The 26,756-nt window shown below is 47.8% G+C and overlaps 1 protein-coding gene across 1 annotated transcript; it reads left to right on the forward strand.

The window, feature by feature from the left end:
* Positions 1–5,494: 5,494 nt before the first annotated feature.
* LOC119374547 (glycine N-methyltransferase) lies at positions 5,495–25,239 on the forward strand. Its single transcript, XM_037644694.2, has 4 exons — positions 5,495–5,754; positions 16,007–16,134; positions 21,584–21,843; positions 25,057–25,239. The coding sequence occupies exons 1-4, from the start codon at positions 5,549–5,551 to the stop codon at positions 25,222–25,224; spliced, it is 762 nt and encodes a 253-aa protein (XP_037500622.1). The 5' UTR covers positions 5,495–5,548; the 3' UTR covers positions 25,225–25,239.
* Positions 25,240–26,756: the final 1,517 nt, after the last annotated feature.

Here is a 26,756-nt window from a genome sequence, read left to right on the forward strand (position 1 = left end):
AAGGAAACTGCAGTGGTTATTTTGGATAGCAGACGTACGCTACGCAATCTTAGGCGCCGATTTCTTAAGGCATTTTCATCTGCTCGTGGATATGAACCGCTGTCGCCTGGTGGATAGCTATACCGGCTTATCGGTCAATGGTTTTCTGTCACGCGCTACGACCCTAAACCCCACTTTCGTGAAACCACCTACGTCACCATATACAGCTCTGCTCAACGAGTTTCCGGAGATTACAACGCAGTCTCCAATGGATAAGACCCCCAAGCACACTGTGACCCACTGCATCGTAACCACAGGCCCACCGGTTCACTGCCGCCCTCGCCGACTTGGCCCTGATAAACTTCGCATTGCTCGCAACGAGTTTGAGCATATGTTACAGCTGCAGATCATTCGTCCGTCATCAAGCTCGTGGTCGTCGGCGCTACACATGGTTCCCAAGAAGAACAATGACTGGCGGCCCTGTGGTGATTATCGGGCTCTTAATGCAGTCACCGTTCCAGATCGATACCCGTTACCCAATATTCAGGACTGTACTGCCTTTTTAACCGGCACAACAGTATACTCGAAGATTGATCTCGTGAAAGCTTATCACCAGATCCCCGTTGAGCCTTCTGACATTCCCAAAACTGCAATAATTACCCCATTTGGGCTCTATGAGTATTTACGAATGCCCTTCGGTTTGAGAAACGCAGCTCAGACATTTCAGCGTTTTATAGACGAAGTCACAAGAGGCTTGCCGTTTTGTTTCGCCTATATCGACGATCTTCTCGTTGCCAGCAAGGACGCTGAAACGCACAAGGCACATCTACGTGAGCTTTTCACTCGACTGCGTGATTACGACCTTGTCATCAATGTAGAAAAGTGTCAGTTTGGAGTCTCGGAGATAGCATTCCTCGGACATCAGATCACTAAAGATGGCATCACTCCTCTATCTGACAAGGTTCAAGCTATCCTCGAGTACCCGCCTCCCACGTCCATACGTAGTCTGCGACGTTTTCTCGGACTCGTCAATTTTTATCGCCGCTTCATCCCTTCATGCTCTACACTGCTGCAGCCTCTGGAAGCACTACTCTCGACTTCGCAAGCCGAGTCAGCCGCACTTTCCTGGGACACGGTCGCGGATCAAGCTTTTTCCGCCGTTAAGACCAAACTCGCCCAGGCCACCCTCCTGCATCACCCTTCACCAACTGCTCCCACTAGCCTCATGGTGGACGCTTCTTCAGAAGCAGTTGGAGCCGCTCTTCATCAATGGATCAATGGTGCATGGGCTCCAATTTCCTTCTTCTCCCGCAAGTTACGCGACACTGAGCGCCGATACAGTACTTTCGGACCGGAGCTCCTCGCAGCCTACCTTGCGGTGAAGCATTTCAGGTACTTCCTTGAAGGGCGACAATTTGCCATTCTTACCGACCACAAGCCACTTGTTTCGGCTTTACGTTCCTGCAGTGCCACGCACACTCCTAGAGAACTTCGGCACCTTGCTTTCATTGCCGAATTCACCACAGACATACGTTATGTAAAAGGCAGTTTTAACAGTGCAGCGGACGCTCTCAGTCGTATTACCATCAATGCCACGACAGGCACCACCGACCTTTCATTGTCTTCGCTCGCGGAGGCACAGGCATTAGACGATGAGCTTCCACGACTCCGATACTCTACTTCCCTCCGACTGGAACAAGTCAACTTTCCCGACGACGACGTTACGCTCTGGTGCGATGTTTCACACAACTGCACTCGTATCTATGTTCCTTCACAGCTGCGTCGTGCTGTTTTTGACACCCTCCACTCCATCTGCCATCCAGGCGTAAGAGCTACGCAACACCTGGTCACTGAACGCTATGTTTGGCCGCGCATACGCGCTAACATTCGTGACTGGGTTCGCACTTGCACAGCGTGTCAGCGTATCAAGGTACAACGGCACACCAAGCCTCCATGGGGAAAATTCCCTCTCCCTGATGCACGTTTCGACACCATTCATTTGGACATTGTCGGGCCTTTGCCTCCATGTCGGGGAAATACGTATTTGCTTACGTGTATTGACAGGTACACTAGGTGGCCTGAAGCAGCTCCAATGCCTGACATCACGGCAGAAACAGTTGCTCGTACCTTTCTTGCTACCTGGATTAGCCGTTTCGGTGTACCATCAACGGTGACTACCGATCGAGGCAGACAGTTTGAGTCAGCGCTTTTCACCTCTGTCACATCTCTACTGGGTTGTGCGCGTATTCGCACAACTGCGTATCATCCAGCATCAAATGGCTTAGTGGAGAGACTCCACCGTCATCTAAAAGCAGCACTCGCCTCGCAGCCTCACGCCGAAGATTGGGTATCACACCTCCCTATCGTGCTTCTCGGCCTGCGTTCAACACTTCGGCCAGAACTTGCCTGCTCTGTAGCCGAGATGGTTTATGGCTGCACACTCCGTTTGCCTGGTGACCTCGTCAGCCCCGTTACTACGCAGAGTGTTTCGGATCCATCTTCTTTCGTCCAGCGTCTGCGGGTCTTCATGCAAAACTTGCGCCCATCACCAACTTCAGCTCATACTAAGAACGACGTTTTTCTGCCGGCAAACCTACAGACATCTTCACACGTTTTTGTTCGTGTCGATGCGTCTCGCCGTGCTCTTCAGCCTCGCTATGACGGTCCTTTCCCAGTCATCAAGCGTTCTGAACATCATTTTACAATCCTGCGTAATGGGCATGAAGACACAGTCAGCATTGAAAGGATCAAGCCGGCACCCATTCTGACAAGCTCAGTCTGACCATTTTTTTTTTCTTCAAGTGCCCACGGCCACTTGTCTGCAGGGGGGGCCTATCTGTGGCATACTTTTCTTCTTCTTCTGGCACGACGCACTTGGGACATAAACTAGTAGTGGGTAGTCTGCTGTGGAGAAAGAAGAAGTAGTTGGAACAATGGCGGAGATACAATAATAAACCGCGCTGTGTTTTCGGAACCGCGTTTCAGTGTGCTATATACGCATAGGCGTGTGCACGAAAGGGCCAGGGGGGTGGGCGACTAGCCCCCCTCCCCCCTCAGATCACCTAGGGGAGGGGGGGGGGGCAAAGTCTGCCCCATAGTTTTACTAAGTCGGACTTGTCCCGTCAGTGTTTAATGAGCAGGGTTATGACCACGCAGGTTTTTTTATGTTAATGGGGGCCGAAGGCCCCTGATGTAGCATTCCGAGAGCTGTTTATTTCCCATTTTTAGCTCCCGGAAAGGCAAGGGTCATGCAGGCCATTGTGAGAATCACGTCTTTTTTTGGTTTTTTTACTTTGTCATTAATTGTTAAGCCTTTTGTCGTTTGGACTCGACCAGGTGGGGGGGGGGGAGGCTGATATGAAACCTCGCCCCCCCCCCCCTCTGATGGAGAACCCTGTGCGCGCCCATGGGTGTACGGCTTGCGCCAATCGCCGGTACGCTGGAGTAAAGGGCCTTTTCGACACAGTGGACCACACGATTTAATAACGTTTTAAACAAAGATAATGATATTACCGACGACAAAACAGTTAACTTCAAAACAAAGGTGAACTAGGTGTATATTCCACAATTACTGCGAATAGGTGCAGCATGAATGAAAGTTCAAATGTACGAATAATGAGGAAGATGAATATCGGCCGGATGACCAAACAGCAAGAACTGAAGAAATAATTAGAGCCCGCCGTCTACTCTATTCAAGCGAACGACGTACGTAACCGGGCACAGAGACAGACAGTCCTTCAACACCGACGCCGTTCGTAAGAGACGTCCTGGGAGCTAGCGAGACGTGCTGGCGGTGTCCTGGAGGTGTTGGGTTTCCGGAAGTGTTGTTCGCTGCGTTGTGTCCCGATAGGACCGAGCCGTTTTTATACCCTTCTCTGGGCGTCGGTTTTCACTTCCAGTGCTGTCTCGATGTATCCCCAAAACTTGCAAGTACGCACTGGTTGCTGTCGTGGCTCACACCTCACTGGCAGTCACCATCACTGGCTAACAAATAACTCACACACAATGCACCCGTCACGTAGGCACACGGTCTCACACGTAGCTGGTATGCAATGTCCCGGGGTTCAGACTCTGCTGGCGGTCGCATACACGAGCGAGCCGTTCAATAGTAGACAAAACAAAAGCTACGAGTTCGTATGGTTTAGCCATGTCAAGACATAGCGGCGTCAGATTCCCTAACGCTTACGCAGACAGAAAGTGTTCCACGTAGCCTCACGGTACCGTTCCTAGAGACAGGGTACATTAGAAGCACGTCCGCACTTGACGCCAGTGGACGAATATAACAACAAACATAAAGTGGCGCGCAGGCGCCGCGTGAACCTTTTTAGAGAAGTATACGGTAGCGGCACGTATATGCTCGAATCCCGCGTGAAAATCCATTTTTCACGGCATATTTTAGGACATTCTGCGCAAGGAACGTTCAGATTGTGACTTTTGTGACAACGACAGAGGTCAAACGAAAGGGACGCGTGACGGATTGTTGTTTTGCGCTGTCTTTCTGCGCAACGAGCGTCCATCGATCTCCGATAAGGTAGCGGCCGGGGATGGTGTACTTTTCGCTTGTCTTCGAGACGTCTGCGTGTGCGTGACAGCCTAGACAGCGATAACACCTTTCCTGTTGACAAAACAAAAGAAACCCTATACCACAGAGCTAGCTAGGACGGGCAAGGGTACTGGCCACATGACAATAAGGGCTTGCGATCGTTTCGACGTGGTCTGTTGAAACCGGTGTTATCTGGAGTGCCTAGCTAACATATCGCTCCGACGCCCTATTGTCTGGCCGAATGTGCGCGTGCGTACATATTGGCGCATTGCCCCTTTTTATTCACCGCGAGAAAAATAATGCACATCGGACCTTCGGTTCTTTATCTGCGTGTATTCAGGATGTCCGAAGGCTGTTATCCACATGCACTCGGTGATGCACGGAGGCAAGAGGAACCTGCGATAAGTTCGCGATTGGGGTCTAGTATAGTGGAAAGGAGGCTGACGAAAGGGCAGCAGCAGCGAATGCGCGTCCACGTTACGCGAGCTATCGTCTATAATACGCGTACTGATGTTCTGCATACGATAAGGCGGGCGAGAAAATCTAGGAAATAATTGAAATCTGGGCGCCCATGCGGCGATAAGGGAACGCTGCACTGTGTGTACGCGGCAGGAAATTTCGCCACATGATAGTCGAAAAGTCAAGAGACGGCGGCGACTTGCAAATAACGAGGGTTTGACTGACTGAGACGCAACAATGCCGCTTGTCCTGGTATCCGGCTTACGCCGGACGAACGAAGGGCTGCTGCGGCGCAAAACAAAAGGTACTTGACGCAAAGATCACGTGACCGCCATTCTCGTAAGCCGCGTTCCATTGGCTACCGATCCCTCCTGTACTCGCGCAACCAGAGAACGACCTCGAGCCGCGGATGGAAGCGTCATAAATTTCGGGCCTTAAATGGTGTCTCGAAGCAGACGACGCTCAGAAGCAGACCACTGTGGACAGGGTGAGGACTTCATTGTTTTCCTGTGAGCTAGGCTGTAAGAGAGACGAGAATAACGAATACGAAGGCATCGATTCTTCGACATGACGGATCACGTCTACCAAATACGCTCGCTCGGAGTCGGAAGCGAAGGAATTCCGGACCAGTACGCGGACGGAAGGGCGGCCAAGGTGTGGGAACTCTACATCGGAGAGCGCGAGAAGAGAACCGAGCACTACAAGGAGTTCCTCTCCAGCAAACTGCGCGACCTCGGCTGCCATCACATCCTGGATGTTGCGTGCGGTACTGGGTACGTATGCACTCGCTTACAGCGCGTTCATCTTTCTTTTTCTCATATTTTTGAATCTGTGCATTTGGTGAAGACCGGAGGTTACAAACTCACCTAGCTAGCGGGCCATACCCACGAAATTTAGAACCCCGCAAATGCAGGGACAGCGCAGAGTTAAAAAAAAAGGGGGGGGGGGGGGTGTTGAACAAAATGTCAGCTAATGTTGCCATTTGAGAGAAGGCCTTTCTCATATGCGCGTCATTTCTGAAGGACCTGTATTTAGAATCAAATTTGAAACACATACCTTCCACACACCGATACATCACCAATAGAAACAAGTGAAACGTGATATGGTGTGTAAGAAAAATAATAGTTGTTGGGGTTTAACGTCCCAGAACCACGATATGATTACGAGGGACGCCGTAGAAGAGGGCTCCGGAATTTTCGACGAGCTGGGGGTCTTTAACTTGACCTAAATCTAAGTACACGGGTCCCGTGCAGTTTCACTCCCATCGAAAATGCGGCCGCCGCAGTCGGGATTTGATCCCGCAACCTTCGGGTCAGCAGTCGAGCACCATAAGCACTAGACCACCATGGCAAGTGGAGTGCAAGAAGGAATTTCGTAGTAATCTGAAGTGAATACGCAAGGTATTCGTTAAATGGACTGGCAATAACCTGCGGCTGGCGAATGGAGGTTTCATTAAAGACAAAGGTATTGTTACTTGACTGACTTGGCAAAACTGAGCTGCAAATTTTCGAGGTTTCTTTTTAACCATCTTTGATAGGGTAATCTGGAAGAGAAAGTATACGGCAGCAGTTTTTAAATGCGAAGCATTTCTTAGCGAACCTCTGGCACTTTGAGCGTTTCTATCTACGTATCTATCTATCTATCTATCTATCTATCTAGCCGCCTACGTCTGGGGGCTCTCATGATCGCCTTCTTAACTTAGTGCCGACCAAAATTTGCATGGGAGGGTAACATGATTTGACGAATACGACTGTCGGGTCATGACATGAATAAAGTGAAAATCCCGTCGCGTACGTCGTCAAACCCTTTCCTCCAGACACGTGTGGCACATACCCGCTTACCACGGGCCGCTGTGCATGGGTATGCGCCAGAGGTGATTGACAGTTTATATCTACCCAGGAACGGCGAGAACAGACATTAAATGCGAGAGCGTTAAGAAAAACCGACATCGGCAGCGTTGACCCGACGAATGGAAAGAATGACAATTAGGATCCCAGCAGGAATCGAACCCAAGCATTCTGCGTGGCAATCAGGTATTCTACCACAGAGACACGCCAGGTCTATAAACTAGTTTCGAAAAACAGCCTCTGTAGGCGTAATGTCGGTGCAACGTCAGTTGTGGTTGTGGTGCTTGCTATCTAATTTTAGAAGAAAGCAATAAACACTGTACATGATATCCTGCGATGCGTATACTCCTACGATACAGACGTCATATCAGATTAACGTCTGTGGTTTCAATGTTAGCTACGCTTTTATAGCAGTCTAATAAACATTACATTTTTATCCCTATGATTCAGCGACCTTTATTCAAGCATTCCTCGACTCCGGAGGCATACATTAACGAAAGTTACGTACGATATTCACATCATCGCACCGTAAACTGCACTTAGTCCGCCAGAACGACGCAGTGTCCTCTTCATTTCTTACGAGGCAGGGCGATGGCCTCATGCTGACCGAGGATGATGTCAGATTGATTGACAGCCGCTTTGTAGACTAGGCTACGTAGGCCACATACGCCCAGGTAGTCTACGAATACGACAAGCGCCATCCACTGATGTTGGTCTACGTAGCACTATCCAGGCCTACCAGCCTCGACGGCCCATACCTCACCAATGCGAAGGGTGACTTCAGATTCCAACATGTCGCCGGCTCTATCTATAGACAATTTGTCGACGAAATGACCGAGGCATCCACGATTTCAAACGGCTGTACTATACCTCATGCTTCAGTACACACATTGACCCCTCGTCACCGCGATCACGACTTGATCCGATAACAAGTCATGACCAGCTGCTGGTGCTCACTGATCACGGGGATGATGACCTTGTTGAAGAACTGCCAGGAACTTCTTCCACACATGCACACGGTTTCGTGAAATGTGCGTGCGTTCTCTATCACAAGGGACAAGTATAAGCACTACATACCAGCTTGCGGCTTCTGGTGTTGGTATAATACGCACGTTGCCGTTGCCAGCGTTACCCAACTGCAAACAACTGGTTATATAACACATGTGCGGCTCTTCAACATATATGTGTGCGTATAAAATTTATACAAATCTTTAGCGTCATTTTGTAACGTTTCGCTCAGTAAAAAAAAAATTACACTGCAGTCACCTTCCCACCGCATGCTTCGCATCACATCGACTCCCACGGTACGTGGGATCTGCCGAATTTTTTTTTCGAAGTTACTCCTTCAGTGTACTAATATGAGATCTACCCAGGTCATTGTCATTACTAGTGGGTGGATTTCTTGGCATTAAAAGGCTCCTTTTAGGCGCCAAAAATAAGCAAACAAAACAACGTTTCAGGCCTCAAATATCGTAAATATAGGCACAATAAGCTTTCACATAAATGCAAATAATTTCAAACGAAGACGTGCGCGAACTCTATCTACGACAGGAAAACTAAAATGTTATTGCGTAAGATGGCACAGAGGCGCCAACAGATGAACATAGCCGTGCAATTGTGCTTTGTCCCACACAGATCGCAGAACACGGTCACGGCCGCTGGATAAAAAGCGCGCTTTTTCATCCAGCGGCCGTGACACGGTCTTTCCCGTGTTCTGCAGGGTGAGTCAAGTGTACACTGTCGAATCAACACACTCCTGGATGTCTTTTCGGCATGACTGAGAAAGGCAGAGCAGGAGCAGACAGCCAGATCGCTAAAAGCCCAGAAATGACGGATTCCTCCTATTGGCCGGGTCGAATCGCCTAGAGCCAATTTCTCCTCTGGCGTAGCCAGGCGTAGCCACTGGCGTAGCCACTGGCCAATTTCACCACTGGCGTAGCCAGGCGGGGTGAGGGGGTATCAACCCCTCAGCAGCAGTATTCACTGAGTACTCCCCCCCCCCCCCCCGGAACTTTTCAGTTTTGCTTGTGTGTATATACACGCACGCATACAAACGCATGCACGAACATACATAAAGTATGGTTGAACCCCCCCCCCCCCCCCGAAAAAAATGGCTACGCGCTACCGCAGTGAACACCTTTTTTCATTTTATTTCATTTTATTTACCCTAAAGGCCCGTTGGGCATTACATAGGGGGTGGGGATAACTTAGTACAAAGAACACAAAAATTGGATACAAAGAAAAAGAATATAGCGGTAATAATAACACTAGTATAATCACTCTTGTATGAAGAAGCGTATGTGTAATCAGTCACGAAGGTGGGAATATGCAAAAAAAAAAAATTACAGAAAGTACTCTCACAAAAAGTATATACGATTCACCCACAAACGTGGGAAAAGCAAAGAAGAAAAAATGTATACAGAAAACACTTGGAGAAGAAAGTGCATACAATTCACTAAAAAAATGTGGATAAAGCAAGCAAAAAAAAAAGACAAGTATTTCCGGAAAGCAATACAACGATTCGGACATATGTGTACTATATACAAAAAGTCAATTACAAACAAAAAAATTCGGCAGATCCCACGTACCGTGGGAGTCGATGTGATGCGAAGCATGCGGTGGGAAGGTCACTGCGGTGTAATTTTTTTTTTACTGAGCGAAACGTTACAAAATGACGCTAAAGATTTGTATAAATTTTATACGCACACATATATGTTGAAGAGCCGCACATGTGTTATATAACCAGTTGTTTGCAGTTGGGTAACGCTGGCAACGGCAACGTGTGTATTATACCAACACCAGAAGCCGTAAGCTGGTATGTAGTGCTTATACTTGTCCCTTGTGATAGAGAACGCACGCACATTTCACGAAACCGTGTGCATGTGTGGAAGAAGTTCCTGGCAGTTCTTCAACAAGGTCATCATCCCCGTGATCAGTGAGCACCAGCAGCTGGTCATGACTTGTTATCGGATCAGGTCGTGATCGCGGTGACGAGGGGTCAATGTGTATACTGAAGCATGAGGTATAGTACAGCCGTTTGAAATCGTGGATGCCTCGGTCACTTCGTCGACAAATTGTCTATAGATAGAGCCGGCGACATGTTGGAATCTGAAGTCACCCTTCGCATTGGTGAGGTATGGGCCGTCGAGGCTGGTAGGCCTGGATAGTGCTACGTAGACCAACATCAGTGGATGGCGCTTGTCGTATTCGTAGACTACCTGGGCGTATGTGGCCTACGTAGCCTAGTCTACAAAGCGGCTGTCAATCAATCTGACATCATCCTCGGTCAGCATGAGGCCATCGCCCAGCCTCGTAAGAAATGAAGAGGACACTGCGTCGTTCTGGCGGACTAAGTGCAGTTTACGGTGCGATGATGTGAATATCATACGTAACTTTCGTTAATGTATGCCTCTGGAGTCGAGGAATGCTTGAATAAAGGTCGCTGAATCATAGGGATAAAAATGGAATGTTTATTAGACTGCTATAAAAGCGTAGCTAACATTGAAACCACAGACGTTAATCTGATATGACGTCTGTATCGTAGGAGTATACGCATCGTAGGAGTATCATGTATAGTGTTTATTGCTTTCTTCTAAAATTAGATAGCAAGCACCACAACCACAACTGACGTTACACCGACATTACGCCTACAGAGGCTGTTTTTCCAAACCAGTTTATAGACCTGGCGTGTCTCTTTGGTAGAATACCTGATTGCCACGCAGAATGCTTGGGTTCGATTCCTGCTGGGATCCTAATTGTCATTCTTTCCATTCGTCGGGTCAACGCTGCCGATGTCGGTTTTTCTTAACGCTCTCGCATTTAATGTCTGTTCTCGCCGTTCCTGGCTAGATATAAACTGTCAATCACCTGTGGCGCATACCCATGCACAGCGGCCCGTGGTAAGCGGGTATGTGCCACACGTGTCTGGAGGAAAAGGTTTGACGACGTACGCGACAGTATTTTCACTTTATTCATGTCATGACCCGACAGTCGTATTCGTCAAATCATGTTACCCTCCCATGCAAATTTTGGTCGGCACTAAGTTAAGAAGGCGATCATGAGAGCCCCCAGACGTAGGCGGCTAGATAGATAGATAGATACGTAGATAGAAACGCTCAAAGTGCCAGAGGTTCGCTAAGAAATGCTTCGCATTTAACAAAAGCTGCATGCACATCACATTTTTCTGTCTTTTTTGCTCTTCCCTCTTCTTTCCGCTGACGGCTCTCCGTTATTTAGCATTCGCCAACCTCTCGAGCCAAGTCAGCGCGGCGGCGAATGCTCGGCGGCGTGTCCCACCTCACTGCTGGTAGCGGTAGTCGTCGCTGCACACCTTAGCGATGACGTCATCGATTATGTCATCGGCGACCGCACGACGGCGCGCACTACTGTGGCGACGCGGGTGGCCGCCGTGCGAACCTGTCGTCTCGCCACTGTCGTTCTCTCCTCCTCGCTATCGCCGTCTTTCATCCTCCGCTGCGCTCTGCGTTCGCTCTCTTTCGTCCTCGTTCGCTCTGCCGGTTACGACGACGCCGACGCCGCTTAGCGCAGAAACGGGCGCCTAAGAGCTGAGCTCTAAAAGTAGTACGTCAGGCACGCACACGCCAAGCTTCGCTTGCCCCCATTTATCCGATAGGGCAAGGGCTCCTGAATTTTTTAAACACGAAAGTGTTTTATGCCTGGGTCCACCAAGACAGTCATAACGTAGTTCAGCGCAAAAAACAGGCAACAGACGAGTGAGAGGACAAGGACACAGCGCATTCTTCCAACTAAAGTTTATTGGATTGGGACGCATGTATATATACACACAGGGAAAGCAAGAAAAGAAAAAAAAGAAGAAAAAAACCAGGAACCAGGTCTGGGGACGCATGCGTAAGCATGCCTTCCTTGCATCTTTCTGACAAAGTGCTTTTGTTTTTGGCGAGTCATGGGAAGGGGGGCGGTGTTGGCACACGTGTGTGACTTATCGGCACTTTTTTTCTTTTCACCTTTCGGTTTTTACTTCCTGGTTTTTTCTTTTTTCTTTTCTTGCTTTCCCTGTGTGTATATATACATGCGTCCCAATCCAATAAACTTCAGTTGGAAGAATGCGCTGTGCCCTTGTCCTCTCACTCGTCTGTTGCCTGTTTTTTGCGCTGAACTACGCTATGACTGACTCGTTCCAACTCGCCCAACAAGCAACGTTGCTAAGTTACACCACCAAGACTGTCATGACGTATTTCCGTCACGGAAACACGTCAGCAAAATGAACGCGATCAAATGGCAAAGAAAAAAAACTGTGAGGAAAAATTCCGTTGACAGGGGTCGAACCCATGACCTCTAGGCCCGCAACGATAGCTGGCGGGTGTTTAGCACACTGAGCTACCGCCAAACGCAAAACGGAGGTTACATGAACGCGCCTTTTATCTTTCACACTTTCCTCTCGCAGTGCTCTTGGATGGATGGATAGATGCTATGAGCGTCCCCTTTATAACGGGGCGGTGAAGTGTGCCACCAGGCTCGAAAAAAAAAAGCGCGCCGTTGCTACGACCGTCCCATTCGGCGCGTTTCCAATGAAAGGGTAATTTCGTAAACGCTGGCTTTAGCCCAAGCCTCGCTCATAGCATCCATCCATATCGAAAAATAGCTCTCCGACGCTCGCCTGGCTGCCGCACCGCGTTCCCCGCTCGCCCTGTGAGAATTAATGGCCAGGCTAGAGGGAATACACGACGCGCGTAGCGTTTCTCTTCGCGTTTCACGACGGTTTGAAGGGGTGCATATGGAGTATCAGTGTTTATTATGTGCTTGTTGATGCCATCTTTGTGCAGTATTCACCATATGTGGTGTACACGTATATGTCAAGAACTTCAGCTACCGCAAGGGTTAAATCATGATCACGGGCGTTAGTCGTCGGTAAGGAGATGTGCCATGAGGCGTCAACGTGAGTGCGTTCACAAGAAGCGCTGCTATATCTGCCAAACAACAGTAGACATTGTACAAGCTCTCATATACTAATGCACTATAAACAATCAACTACTTCTGCGACGACATGTTTCACTTTCGTGTTATACCGTCGGGTCAACGCTGCCACTGCCGATTCAACGCCCCATTTTTTACTTGCGGGTTGCGTAGACTGATGGCTGGGGATAACTTTAGCATAGGTCTAAGCACCAATATCAAATTATTTAGTATTTTAATCACGCGTTGAAGTCGCTACATCGCTGCTGACCGCATCAGCGCGTAGTGGCGCTTGCCAGAACTATTGCGGGCGGAAATGACGACGATGAGCGCCAGCCTATGATTGGAGAAATGTAACGTTAGAAGTGATCGTGGCGTAACATCAAAGTTGAGATTACTACTGTGTTTCGTTTTTCTTTTCTGTGCTTTTTCAATGAACTCCAAATAGCCGCCGTCGCAACAAAAAATATCACTACAACCACAAAGTACGACAGAGGCGCTGGCTGCCATTTCGCCTCTGGTTTCTTTTTGCCTGCGCCGGTCGGATGTCCATATGAAACGCTTGTCCCTCTTCCTTCTTTTTGCGTCTGTACGTTTGCGAGCTGCCTCTTTCCGCATGTGCGGTAGGCTCATGATTGTTGTTGAAACGGTGCAAGTAATCCTCTTCGTTGAATTGTTGTCGCTGCACAGTCGGGCTGCTCACCGAACAACCCGCGTAGGGGCGACCGTGTTTAACCCCCCATGCCGCTCCACAAGTTCCCTTCTCAGAATGAGAGGAGGGAATGACATGGCATGTCGTTGTAAGGAACAGCAGACAAAGCCTTGCCAGCCACGCTTCGAAGCAGTAGCGCCCGCTCAAGTTCTGACAAGTCAGGTGTCAGGAACCACATTTGTTACTATGGCAACGACGTCAACAATACGTCGGAAAGGAGAAGCAACAATGGTGTGCGAGCTTCCCCTACGTAAGAGCTTTCAGCCCATTTCATTGGAGCGCCATACGACGTCACAGCAGAGTGTGAAATATGGTCACGTGACCCCGCGAGAATCGAGTTGAGGGTAGGCATTTTTTTTCTTGTATTTTGAATTTTCTAAATTGAATAACTTCGTACTGCGTGCCGCTATCGCTGCCGTTCTTGCTGCACTAGTTCGTCCGTACTTCAGTCTACCCAATCCACGAATAAAGAATGGGGGGTTGAAGAGTGTTAGAGGGCCCCTTTAAGCTTGCACTGAAAATTCAAAAAGTAATAATCAGGCATATTCAAACGCAAATTAGTCACGAAACCCGACTAGAGCGCCACCCACGCTTACAAAACGTGCGCCTACCTGAATCATATATCAATGTTTAGCAGCGCGCGTTGTACGCGAGCTGCGCGCGCTGCTAAACAAATGCCGAAGAGAACACTTTTCGCGAAAGTCGCCATGAAATTTGTGGCTGTAGAAAAACTCATGGCGACCCTTATGCACTCACCTAAGACGACTGGAAGGCGAAAGCCATCTTCTTTTTATTCTCAGTCGATGTGTTGTTCCTGCCCCGCCACCCTCCGAAAGCTTTCTGCACCTAATGTGGTTTTACATTGCCTCCAAGATCGGAGGCACCTCACCTGGTTTTGCACTGGCTCCGTGATGGGCCCACCGTTGACCAAGCTGAGATGCATGTGATGACGTCACCATGTGACGTCACGCAACGTGACGTCACTATGGCGTCATGATGAAGTGACAAATTTTGGCGATCTGTGACATCATGATGACGCCATATGGTTACGTCATCACGTGATGATGATATTTTGCATCACTCGTGTGGACGCCGACGGGAGACGCGGACGCGGGACGCCGGTCAATTTTCGCGTTTGATGAGGCATCTAAGGCTTTCGCCATAAAAAAGCCCTCCGCAGAACAAGGCGTAAAGCCGACATGGAGGATTGTACACGTCAGGAAAATTCCAACTTAGCGGAAATTCGATGCCAGACACGCGTTTGACCCCGCGGTATGCGCGTGCCATGGGACCGTTCGAGACGCTGACGAGCGCTAGAAAGATAAAAGACGTCATGCCGATGCCGCCAGACACCATATCCATCCATCTGGTAGGTACTGGGTTCGACTCCCAGTGCCGACCGGAAACCCACCGTTTTTTTTTTCTAAGGGGTAGAGGATACGTCGACCTGACGCTCAATTGTTTATAGCTACCCATCTCGAAAGGTGGCCGCATAATAACCTGTAAACGTCTCTTGGCGGATTTTAACCCATCACAGCCTTGGTGAAATAGTCTACCACTCTCCACTGCTGTGGGAGGCAGATAATTGCTGCCGCCGGGTACCTGCCGGTGAAATGAGTACAAGCGCGCTCCGGCCTGGTCATCGGCAGAACGAAGTAGTACATAGGCGTTTGGGAGGGCACCCACCCCGTGGAAAATTGGTGGCATGTGACCTTCAGACCTTAAAATGAGGCCATCCTCTTTATTTTTTTCCCGCATCTTTTACATAACGATCATACTCGATTCGTCGTCGCACGCCGGCCTTTCTCACAAGTAAACGGCTGCAGGAACAGTCATTATTGGCTTTTCTGCTGAAAATTAAACCATTATCGCGGTACTGTCGTACCCCGATATCAGGAATTCGGATATAACGAATAATCGTTATAACGATGTTTCGGGGCATAGCCTTGGAATCAACAGTGTTGCGAGCATACGTTTTCGAGAAATTTTCCGATATAACGAAGTTATTTTCACGTCAAATGCGTGCTATATTCAGCTTTGACTCTAGTTACAACCTGTTGCTGCTGATGTTTTGATTTACTGTTTATAATCGTGCCTCCTCATATACGTTTATATCCGCTATCTATCTATCTATCTATCTATCTATCTATCTATCTATCTATCTATCTATCTATCTATCTATCTATCTATCTATCTATCTATCTATCTATCTATCTATCTATCTATCTATCTATCTATCTATCTATCTATCTATCTATCTGTCTGTCTGTCTGTCTATCTATCTATCTATCTATCTGTCTGTCTGTCTGTCTGTCTGTCTGTCTGTCTGTCTGTCTGTCTGTCTGTCTGTCTGTCTATCTATCTATCTATCTATCTATCTATCTATCTATCTATCTATCTATCTATCTATCTATCTATCTATCTATCTATCTATCTATCTATCTATCTATCTATCTATCTATCTATCTATCTATCGTCAAGTTATAATTGCCGTACTCGTTCATGGTCACACCCCTTTAATCTTAACTGCAGCATTGACTCCGTGCTGCTGTTGGAAGAGGGCTTCAAGGTCACAAGCGTGGACGCCAGCGACCGCATGCTCAAGTATGCGCTCAAGATCCGCTGGAACCGCAGGAAGGAGAAGGTTTTTGACGACTGGGGTAAGCCTACATCAATCAACCTCGAACTTGCTCGCAAACACTGCATGCATGGGAGTGTGTAATGGACATCCACTCGGTCGACCACCGTCCAAGAACCGAAATGTCGGAGACCTAGGTTCTGAGTCACAAACAGATGCCCCTGCACTTGAATTCTTCAAGTGATTTTTAAAAACGCCTTTCTTGGGATACTTGAACGCAGAAATTTTGGTCTGTCTGTCTGTCTTTCTGTCACACGATTCAGCCACCCGGCCAAAGTTTATGCACTTGCTGAACGCCCAGCCATCTTGAACTGGTAGCTGCGTTCATACTTGTGAACATTGTGGATCAGAAAGAAAATATTACGCATATCTGAGGCGCAACATCCATACGTAAATATTACGCGGTGTGTTAATTTACTAGAAAATACATAGATAAGTAATTCTAAAGACCCTAGTGTTTCTTAGGCTGCGCTGAAAATACGACGCTATGCACGAAAAGGCCCTCTGCCGACGATATGGTGCTGCCACCTGGCAGTGGTCCTGGGAACAGCATCACGGGGGGCCGAGGATGCGACCACTACTCCTGTAGTACGACCGGCAGAAGACTATCGTCTTTCGAAGACATTTGTAGCGAAGCACGCAGATACGCGGCCAATTTTTTTATTGCGATAGCAATTATATGGGCACTCTCGACGGGTTTTTGCCGTCACCGCCATGTCCCGTATAAAGTCCCAATTGATAACATTCCCCCGCGCATCGTATTTTCTACTGCGAGTAAAAGCGCGCGAGTGGGGCCACGAACGCGGTTGAAGCAGCGATCAAATAAGCCGGCCCATTTCCGTCGCTCGGAGGGTGCATGCGATAACATCACCCCGCTCAGGAGGCGTGGCGTCAACCAGAGAGGAAACGCGCCGCCCGTCTTGAACGAGCATGAAAAGACGCGAAGGGGAGGGGTGGTTTGGGGTGTCGCTCGAGCAGCAACTTTGAACTTTGATTCTAAGGGCGCGGTCACGATCGCTGGCGCGCGCGCTGTCTCGGCAGCCATCAGAGGTACGTGCTGCGCTCTCAACGCGAAGAGATTGTACGGAAAGAGCATCTATCCCTGGAGCGGCCGTATTCTCATACACCAGCGTTTTGTAGAGTTACGCTAGATCGGATTCAAAAGAGTCAGCTGCCAGCCTCACTTCGTATCGCATTCATTGCTTCGCCCTTGTGGTGAAACTGTGACTTTTTTTAAGACAAAGCCTTTGTATCCCACGAGTGGAAAGATCCCAGCGTCGACTGGCTTCGGCGAGAACGCGAATGGTATCGAAAGTCACGTGACCAAGTGGTGGCGGTGGTGTCATCAGGTGATTTCACGTAATCACATCGTGATGATGCTATATTACAGGAAAGTGGCGCAACATGGGACAAAGACGAAGACGAGGGAACAAGTACAAGCGCACTGATGTTACCTTGACATCGTCGCTTCGCCAAAGGTTGGCCGATCCCTGAGGGAGTGCAAACCCACATGAAGTGCTACAGATGGAGTGGGCGATGCATCAGGGCCGTATCCAGAAATATTTTTCGGCAGCAGGGGGGGAGGCGCTGAAATCCCCTACCACCCACACCCTGGCTACGCCAATGGTAGGGATAGTGCAGTCAACCGAGAATATCAAAGTAGTTTAATGAGTGTCCCGTAATGAGCATTTCGTATTTAGAGTCTCGCATTGAGCGTCTCGTGGTTCCGGCAGGAAATGCGCACTTTGGCAGGTAGCCTGCGGTCTCGCTTGCCGTATCTTTACGGCGATCAGCAGACAGACTGGAAAGCATATACAGAAAAAGGCGTGCATCCTAAAGAGTTCTTAGTAGACACTTTTCTAGATAAGCGTTTGTAATGAGCAGCTAGGTGTGCGAAGAACAGCACCCATATACGAAGTGATGCGTTAGTTCGTATATGTCGATGCTGTCTTGTGTGACGTTCGAAACTGGATGTTTTCGACTCTTGCTGGGAAGATCACAACTCCTGCAGACCTTCCAACAGCTGTCGAGCCATCTGTGTAAAGTTTAACATGATCTTTGTATTCTTCGTGCAGCGTTAGTAGAGTCATCTGCTTCAAAGCTGGCGACGAGAGCTCCGCCTTCTTGCGAATCCCCGGCACTGTCAAGCGTAGTTTTGGTCGGAGCTCGCGGCACTCCGCAGCGCACTCCGCAGGATTGATCGAGAAGCACCACAAAAACGGAGCATTTTTACTGATTCGAAACTAGCTCTGCAATGTCTTCGAACTGCTCTACGTCGTGGGGCTCAAGACCAATTGGTGCTCGAAATAAGACAACTGTACCATCAACTAATAGACGAAGGACATGCTGTAACTTTTCAGTGGTTGCCAGGCCACTGCGGCATCATCGGTAACGAGCATGCCGACGATGCAGCTAAGAATGTTCACGAAAATGGCGTGATGGAACCTATCCCACTATCAAGAAGCGACGCAGCAGCAAAGATTAATACGCTTGCGCATGATGTTGCAAGGTCTATGTGGAACACGCCTGGTTTTCTCCACACCCGTCTTCACTGCCTGGATCCATGCCTACGACTCACTAATCCATCTGGCCTACCCCGATCCGAGACGACCCTTCTCTGCCGCATGTGGCTTGGGGTGTCTTTTACGAACGCCTTTGCTTGCCGCATCGGAATGACAGACAGCGCTGCATGTGACCATTGCGGCAATGACGAAACCATTGAACATATCTTATGTCAGTGTCCCCAGTACAGCTCTGAGAGAAATTCCCTCTCAGCAGTGTTTGCTCGCCTCGACGACCAGCCGCTTTCTGAGCAGTCATTCTTGGAATGTCGGAAAGATCGAGCTTCACGCCAGAAAACAACGAAAGCGCTGATGAAGTTTCTGCGAGCGACCCGCCTCGTTGAACGATTGTGACACTCCTGTGTGTGTGTGTGTGTGTGTGTGTGTGCGTGTGCGTGTGCGTGTGTGTGTGTGTGTGTGTGTGTGTGTTTGTTTGTTTGTTTGTTTGTTCTTCCCTCTCTCCCTATCTCATTCCTCTTTCTTACTTTTCTGTCAACCCTTACCCCTTCCTTAGTGCAGGGTAGCAAACAAGATATGTTTTCTGGTTAACATGCCTTTCCGCATTACATTTCTCTCTCTCTAGTGCGTATAATGTAGGTAGTACTTGGACAGAAATGTGTACGTGTGAACGTTACATTGAAAAGGGAACTCCTGCAAGTGAACTGTTGATTGCCATGTTGTTTTAAGTGCAGAGCACTTTAAGGGCCCGGGCATTTGTGTGCTGTCGTCGTATGCTGTCGTCATCGTCTCATGTCACTTTGCGTCACGCAGGCAAAACCGTGTGTGGCATAGCCATGTATAGCATAGCCATGTATAGCAAAGGGCCGGGAAAGAGAAGTGAGGATGAGGAGGAGGGAAAGCAGAAGGAAGGTGGAGTAGGAATGGAGTATGCTGTCATGGTATGTGTCATCTCACGTCGTCGCTTGGCGTCACGCAGGCAAAACCATGTATAGCATAGCCATGCATAGCAGGCGGGCGGGAAAGGGAAGTGAGGGTGAGGGGAGTGATGTGAGGGTGAGGAGGGGAGAGAGTAAAGCATAGCATAGCCACATAGCCATGTGTGGCGTCACGCAGACAAAACCACGTATAGCCTAGCCATGTATAATAAGGTATAGTAATTGCGTAACAGTCATGTATGGCGTTACACAGGCAAAATCATGAATAGCAGAGCCATGTATAGTATGGTATAGTAAGGGTGCGGGAAAGCAAAGTGAGGGTGACAAGGAGAGAGAGGAGGAGGGAAAGAAGGAGGGAAAGAAGGAGGGGAGAGGGTAAAGCATAACATAGTCATGTATGGCGTTACACAGGCAACACCATGGATACCAGAGCCGTGTATAGTGTGTAGGAAAGGTGCGGGAAAGGGAAGTGAGGAGGAGGCAGCAAAACAATGCATGCAGGCAAAACAATGTATGGTACAGCTATGAATAGTGTGGTATGGCAAGAAGGCCGGAAAGAGAAGTGAGGTTGAGAAGGATGAGAATGAGGAAAGCATAGCATAGCCAGCATAGTATAGCGTAGCAATGTGTGGTATAGTATGTGTGTGGGGGGGGGGGGGAAGAGAAGTGAGGATGAGGAGGTGTGATGTAAGGGTGAGGAGGAGGGAAAGGACGAGGGGGAGGATAGAGCATAGCATAGCCGTGTATAGTATATAAGAATGGAAACTTGAGCGAGTTGGTAGGCGTTCATCTTTGGTTGAAACAGCGCACACAGGACGAGTACGAAGAAATAGGACCACAGGACAGCGCAGGTGCATAGTACAGTATTACAAGGGTATGGGAGAGGAAAGTGAGGGTGAGGAGAGATGTGAGGTTGGAGAAGAAGGAATGGAGGAGAGGGAGGGTATAGCATATCATAGCCATGTGTACTACAGTATAGCAAGGGGTGGGAAAGGGAAGTTAGGGTGAGGGGAGGTGATGTAAGAGCTAGGAGGGAATCGAGGAGGGGGAGGGCGAAGCATAGCATAGCCATGTGTAGTACAGTATATCGAGGGGGAAAAGGAAAGCGAGGGTGAGGAGGAGGGAAAAGAGGAGAGGGAGGGTAGAGCACGGCATAGCCGTGTGTAGCAAGTAAGTGGGAAAGGGAAGTGGTGGTGAGGAGGACGGAAAGGAAAGGGGGAGGGTGAAGCATACCATAGTCGTGTGTAGTGTAGTATAGCCAAGGTGGAAAAGGAAAGTCAGGGTGAGGAGGAGAGATGTTTGGGTGAGGAGGAGGGAAAGCAGAAGGGGAGAGGACACCACTGCAAGACAAATGACGGTTTCTTTTCCGGCCATAAACGTCGAGCAGGCTGCAGGTTTCGAAAGCCAGCGCTTGCTTGCCCGTGAACGCGAGCGTCGCTGAAGGACAGGCGAATCACTGCTCCGCTCTTCCTACAGCTTTCCCGTTGAATGAAACTGCATACATTTTTTATTGGTTTCAGTTTGCTAGATTTGCCCTTTTTTGCTTTTTCACTTTTGTTTTGTGGGTAAAGACTTTTTTTTTCGTTGCAGAACTTATAGAAATGGAGTAGCCGAGGTTATATAAACCTCAATGTCTCCACAGCAAGCCACTTAGAACAAAACACAACAGAACAGACTAAGATCTTTTCGTCACGACATTTTCTTGGCAATGCATCCGTACCAACTTGCCTAACTGTCAGTCCTACGTAGCCTACCTATTATATACTCTCGTCGAGGTGTTCGTATCCCGGCCGCGGCGGCCGCATTTTCGATGGAGGTGAAAATGCTTTACGCCCGTGTGCTTAGATTTAGGTGCACGTTAAGGAACCCCAGGTGGTCGAAATTTCCGGAGCCCATCACTACGGCGTCTCTCGTAATCATATCGTGGTTTTGGGACGTTAAACCCCCAACAATTATTATTATTATTATCCCGTCGAGGTGTGAAAACGTTGTGTTTGCGTGCCTTTGTGTGCAGTGATCGAGGAGGCCAACTGGCTGACTCTCCCCGACGACTTAGTCAAGCCTGCGTCTGGCGGTTTCGACGCGGTCATCTGCCTGGGCAACTCGTTCAGCCATTTGCCGGACTCGCGGGACGCTCCCGGAAGTACACACCGGCGCGCCATCGCCAACTTCCGGGAGATGCTCAAGTCCGGCGGATACCTCGTGATCGACCACCGGAACTACGACCACATCCTCGACCATGGAACGACGCCGACGCATAGCATCTACTACAACGTGAGCACACTGTACTCACGCGTTCGCCGTTTACAAACATGGACCCTGAACGGCTTCCGGTATTGTGGAAGCCACCATGCTTCCGGTTTTGCCCACTCATGTAGTCCGCTTAAAGGGGTACTGGCACCGTTTTTAGATGGTTACTTTACTCTGCCATACAAATTCCCTGTATACACAGGCGGCTCCGAGCAGGTGTGAAGCTCAGCAAATGCTGATAAAATATTTTATCTTGTTATTAAAGTCAACTTGCCCTTAGCGCACCTACCGACATCGACACTAGCTTGACGTCGGGCTACAATACTCATTCTGGTGACTTCACTCAAAAGTCTGGCTAGTTGTGATGACGTCAGGTACCAAAACTTCCAAAATGGCCGCTTGCGCGTCACCAACGGAGCCACGGAGCGGAGGGGCCGTGGAAACGTCATGATATCTTGCGCGAGCACGTGTCGAGAAGCTCATACCGTGTTGTGACGCCAGGGTACAGTAGGAACCGAAACTAGCTTTTAAAAACATACTATAATTTTTCAGAGTGCACTCGCGCTTAGCACTGCACTGCCCATGTGACGCTAAAAAGCAACTGAAGTTCCGTGTCAGTATCCCATCGAAGTTGCACGGAAATTATATATATATATATACCTGGTTCAGTTTCCTTGGATCAGGTGATTAATAAATAATAGGTGCAGGGGAGCGTAAAAAAACGTTTATTTGATGTTTCGACCGGAGTCTGGTCTTTTTCAAGATTTCAAACAGATCGGTCCCCGATCGACACGTGGAATAAATGTATTTTTTTGTTTTTGTACAAACATATATATAGCGAGTCGCAGGCGCTGATTTCCAACGCAACTTGCTGAGCGTAACCACAATTTCGTTCGCAAACATGACCTGAAACTTTACACAGAGTTATTAGTCTTGAGACACTGCATTCGAAAAACGCTTGCACCCTTTGGAGCGTATTCCTAGCAATAATAATCTATTTTGCATGCTCGCCCTTTAAGAAAGAATCAACGTATTTAAGGAGAGGTTGGCGCCAATGTGTGGTGCCGGCTATTCCTCTTCTCTTGCGTGACAGTTTATTTTTCCGGTGCGTTTTCGGATATGATAATAATTGTTGGGGTTTAACGTCCCAAAACAAGGATATGATGATGAGGGACACCGCAGTGGAGGGCTATAGAAATTTCGACCACCTGGGCTTCTCTAACGTGCTCCTAAATCTAAGTACACGTTTTCGCCTCCATCGAAAATACCGCCGCCGCGGCCGGTATTCGATCCCGCGACCTTCGGGTCAGCCGTCGAGCACCATAACCACTAGACCAGCACGGTGGGTCTACGTTTTCAGCAAAGGCAACTACTGATAAAGAATCACACGAACGGACATTCGTACACTGAAAGTCCGTTTCTGTTTATAGTGCAATATAAACGTTGACGCTGTAGAAGAGTGTACACAATACGAATGTTCACAAAGCTTTTATATAATACAGGCCCAGTACTTCCAGGGAATGAATGAAGTGGTGTGTGCGCTATCACGGTGACGTAACATTCTTGACAGGAATGTAGAGAGCGCCGAATCAATCAATCAATCAATCAATCAATCAATCAATCAATCAATCAATCAATCAATCAATCAATCAATCAATCAATCAATCAATCAATCAATCAATCAATCGTGTTTTATTTTTCGTCCTTCGTTTACACGATAAAACGAAAAAAAAGGTGGCAAGAGAAAAAGCTGCTTCGTCGCAGCTTGACAGAGCTCCTGCCACCCGTACATAGGCGACATACAGCGAATACGTAAGCAAAAAATGAATACAGAATAAAGTATTTATCTTCTATTTACACTTCAACGGCCTCACAGAACGTCTGTGTAACACAATATAAAATAAAGGAATAAATACAAACGATACGAACAATAAATACGATGAAGAAGGTAATATATATATAGAAGGTAAAATATTGAAGAAGGTAAACGTAAACGAGCCAGGAGACGGTTATAATGTGTTATATACACTCTAAGAAAAAAAGATACAAATTACATGTATATACACTCCAAAAAAAAAACGCAGATTTTGTGAGTCCGTTTTTCGAACTTTAATAGACCGTTTTCATAATTGTAAAGCTAGCTTTCCTGCGATGCATTTAGCGCAACTGATGGCGGCTTGTCACTTCGTCACTTCTGCAAACAACGTGTTGAGGCGCAGTTTGCTTGCGCTACGATACTGAAAATGTGGACTCGGCTCTCGTCACATAAACACGCACGATAGACAAGCACCAACCCGTGCAACTGACCTCTTCTCCACTTAAAGCACGAATGGTGCCGCGATTAGTTGGGTGAATATGCAGCGCAGGGGATTATGAAAAGGGTCTATTGCCTGCCCTGTGGCTTCACGACATCGCCAGTCATCAAAATGGCGTGGACAGGGTGTTAACTCGCACTTCAAACCCCTCTCGTTCTTATGCCACTACCAGAGAAAACGTTTACACCCTTTGGGGCGTATCTTGCCCGATATTCTGTTCGTGTTCGTAAGAACTCTGTGCTCACTCCTTTGCTGTCACTTATGTTATATGAAGCTGAAGACACGCATGTCAATCGTTCATGGTGTGGAAGTGCACCCGAAGTTAAGGCAGGCAAGAGAGATGACGTTTCCTGTTTTGTGGGCCAAATGTTACACCTCAAAGGGTAGAAATGTTTTTTTTAGACATAGACCTCTTAAATAAATCCAATCAACAGACATTTAAGCCAAGGGAAGCACAGGGAACATTATCTGTTGTTTTTTACTGCAGTGTAGTAATTATGACATAAATTTAAATGAATTGAAGTCGTCGAAAAAAAAAACACCCCTCCCGTCATTGGGGCTCAAACCCACAACCTTCGAACTACGCGTCCGACGCTCTACCAATTGAGCTAGGACGGGGGGTGCTCCCTCATGTACTTTGCTGGGTATTTTGCCTAATTCCAAGGTTGTGAGTTCGTGCGGTCCCGAGGAAGGGGTGTTTATTCGTCCGCTTAATCCACTTCAATTTGTGTCGTAATTACTACACTGCAGTTAAAAATGACAAATAATTTTCGGTATGCTTTCCTTGGCCTAATTGCTTGTTGGTTTCATCGACTGTGTCTAAAAACGAAACGAGCCCCTCGAGCAATTCCCATTCTTTCGCACTTTCACACCTCCTAAAGGCAAAACGACCTGCAGAATGAAAAGTGCGTTTCGTATGCAGAGTAACCACATCAAGGACATCCAGACCTCGGTGCTGTACGTGGACAGAAAGCCCTCGATGGTGATATTGGACTACGTCATGGACGTGTCCTCCTTGGAGAACAAGTTCGACTGCACGGACACGCAGTACAGCAAGAAAGGCCGGCTCTCAGGAGAGCCGATAAAGTGAGATACTATATCTATGCTACTCATCGTTTCATTTCTTTGGTTTACACCGAACTTTAAGAAAAAATTGCTGCTGATTTTGATCGAATTAGGTCACTACAGATGAATAATGAATAATTTGCCCAGGCGGACATCATTCGCAAGAAAGGTGCACTGTAATTAAGTGCCACTTTCAAGATTACATCTGACGGCCACAAAATTTGCCATGCACCAAATACCAGTAACTGAATCTTCCACACAAAATTACAAACCCATCGTTGTAAACAAAAGCTAAAATAAACAAATTTGTGTTTTCTAGTTACCTGAAACATGTTATTAGGGGCAAAATATGAGAGTTAATTATGTGGATCACATTTGCAAAAAACGTCAGATTCTCTATGGTCATAACATTTCAATAGTATCAATATAATATAACTAATCAATTGACGTTCAGACATCTAAACTGGCATAATGAGATGTGCCGAGGTTGAAAGATAATGACATTCGAGCGTCGTATCAGAGTCAAATTCATGAACATGCCATAAGTATTCAGTTCCAATCTTATTTGATGTGTTGTAAAATACTTTTTTTTTTTGCAGAGCAGGAAGTCATAGGGACACTTTGCGGAGGAATATATGTGGCGTTCTTTTTTTTTTTCTAGAAGAGCCAAGTCCGCTTTAACTGAAACTGAGAAAAACGCAGTTTTTTGCTACTGACAGTGTGGTCGGGTCTGCCCGAACATTTTTTTTTTGCCAGCGTGCTTATGTCCCCAAAATGCCTTAAATATATATTGCGGCTAAAATCTGTCTAGCCCACTATCGTGGGTATTCAGGCGTAAAATTTGGATTTGGCTCTCATAGACTGGAACATTTCATTCGGGTTTGAATTAGCTCGGGAAAGGTATCTAAATCGCAGCGAATGAACGATATTTTTTTGTGACAAATATTATGCGACGGAAACAGAAGGCTATAGCCTTCTGCTTCCGTCGGTGCCGTCTTTTGTTGCATGGGCGTAATGGCGTGGACTGGACTGGTAGAGCGAGTAGTCCTTCCAGGCAAGAGACGCAAATTCTGGACTGTCTCTCTAACTTTTCTTCCCCCCTCCCCCTTCCCCAGTGCAGGGTCGCCTACTAGGCGGTTGTGCTGTCCTTGTCCTGAGAGACAGTTATTGTGTCACTACCCCACTCTTCTATTTTTCCACACAAGAATCTGTTCTCCCTGGTTAACCTACCTCCCTTTCTTTTATCCCTGTTTTCTCTCTCGCTCTCTCTCAGCAGCGTTTTCTTGTTCTTAGCATCTATTGAAGACCTTCAAAAGATGCTTCAGCTCTTGTTTTCTCCTATCATGGCTCATACCCAATGCAAGAGGTTGACCGAGTAGTGGGTGAATTTGTCCAATATTTTCTATGGTGTATCATTCGTAGAAGCTATAGTTAATTAATATATTGATTTTAAGTATACGCTCTTTTTCTTCTTAGCTCGTTTTATGCGGCGCCTTTTCAGATCACTTCTTCTCCAAGGTATAGATTGGTGCCCGATACCTTCATTTCAGTTGTCTT

The sequence above is a fragment of the Rhipicephalus sanguineus genome, chromosome 11 (assembly GCF_013339695.2).
Source record: "Rhipicephalus sanguineus isolate Rsan-2018 chromosome 11, BIME_Rsan_1.4, whole genome shotgun sequence".
Lineage (NCBI taxonomy): Eukaryota > Metazoa > Arthropoda > Arachnida > Ixodida > Ixodidae > Rhipicephalus > Rhipicephalus sanguineus.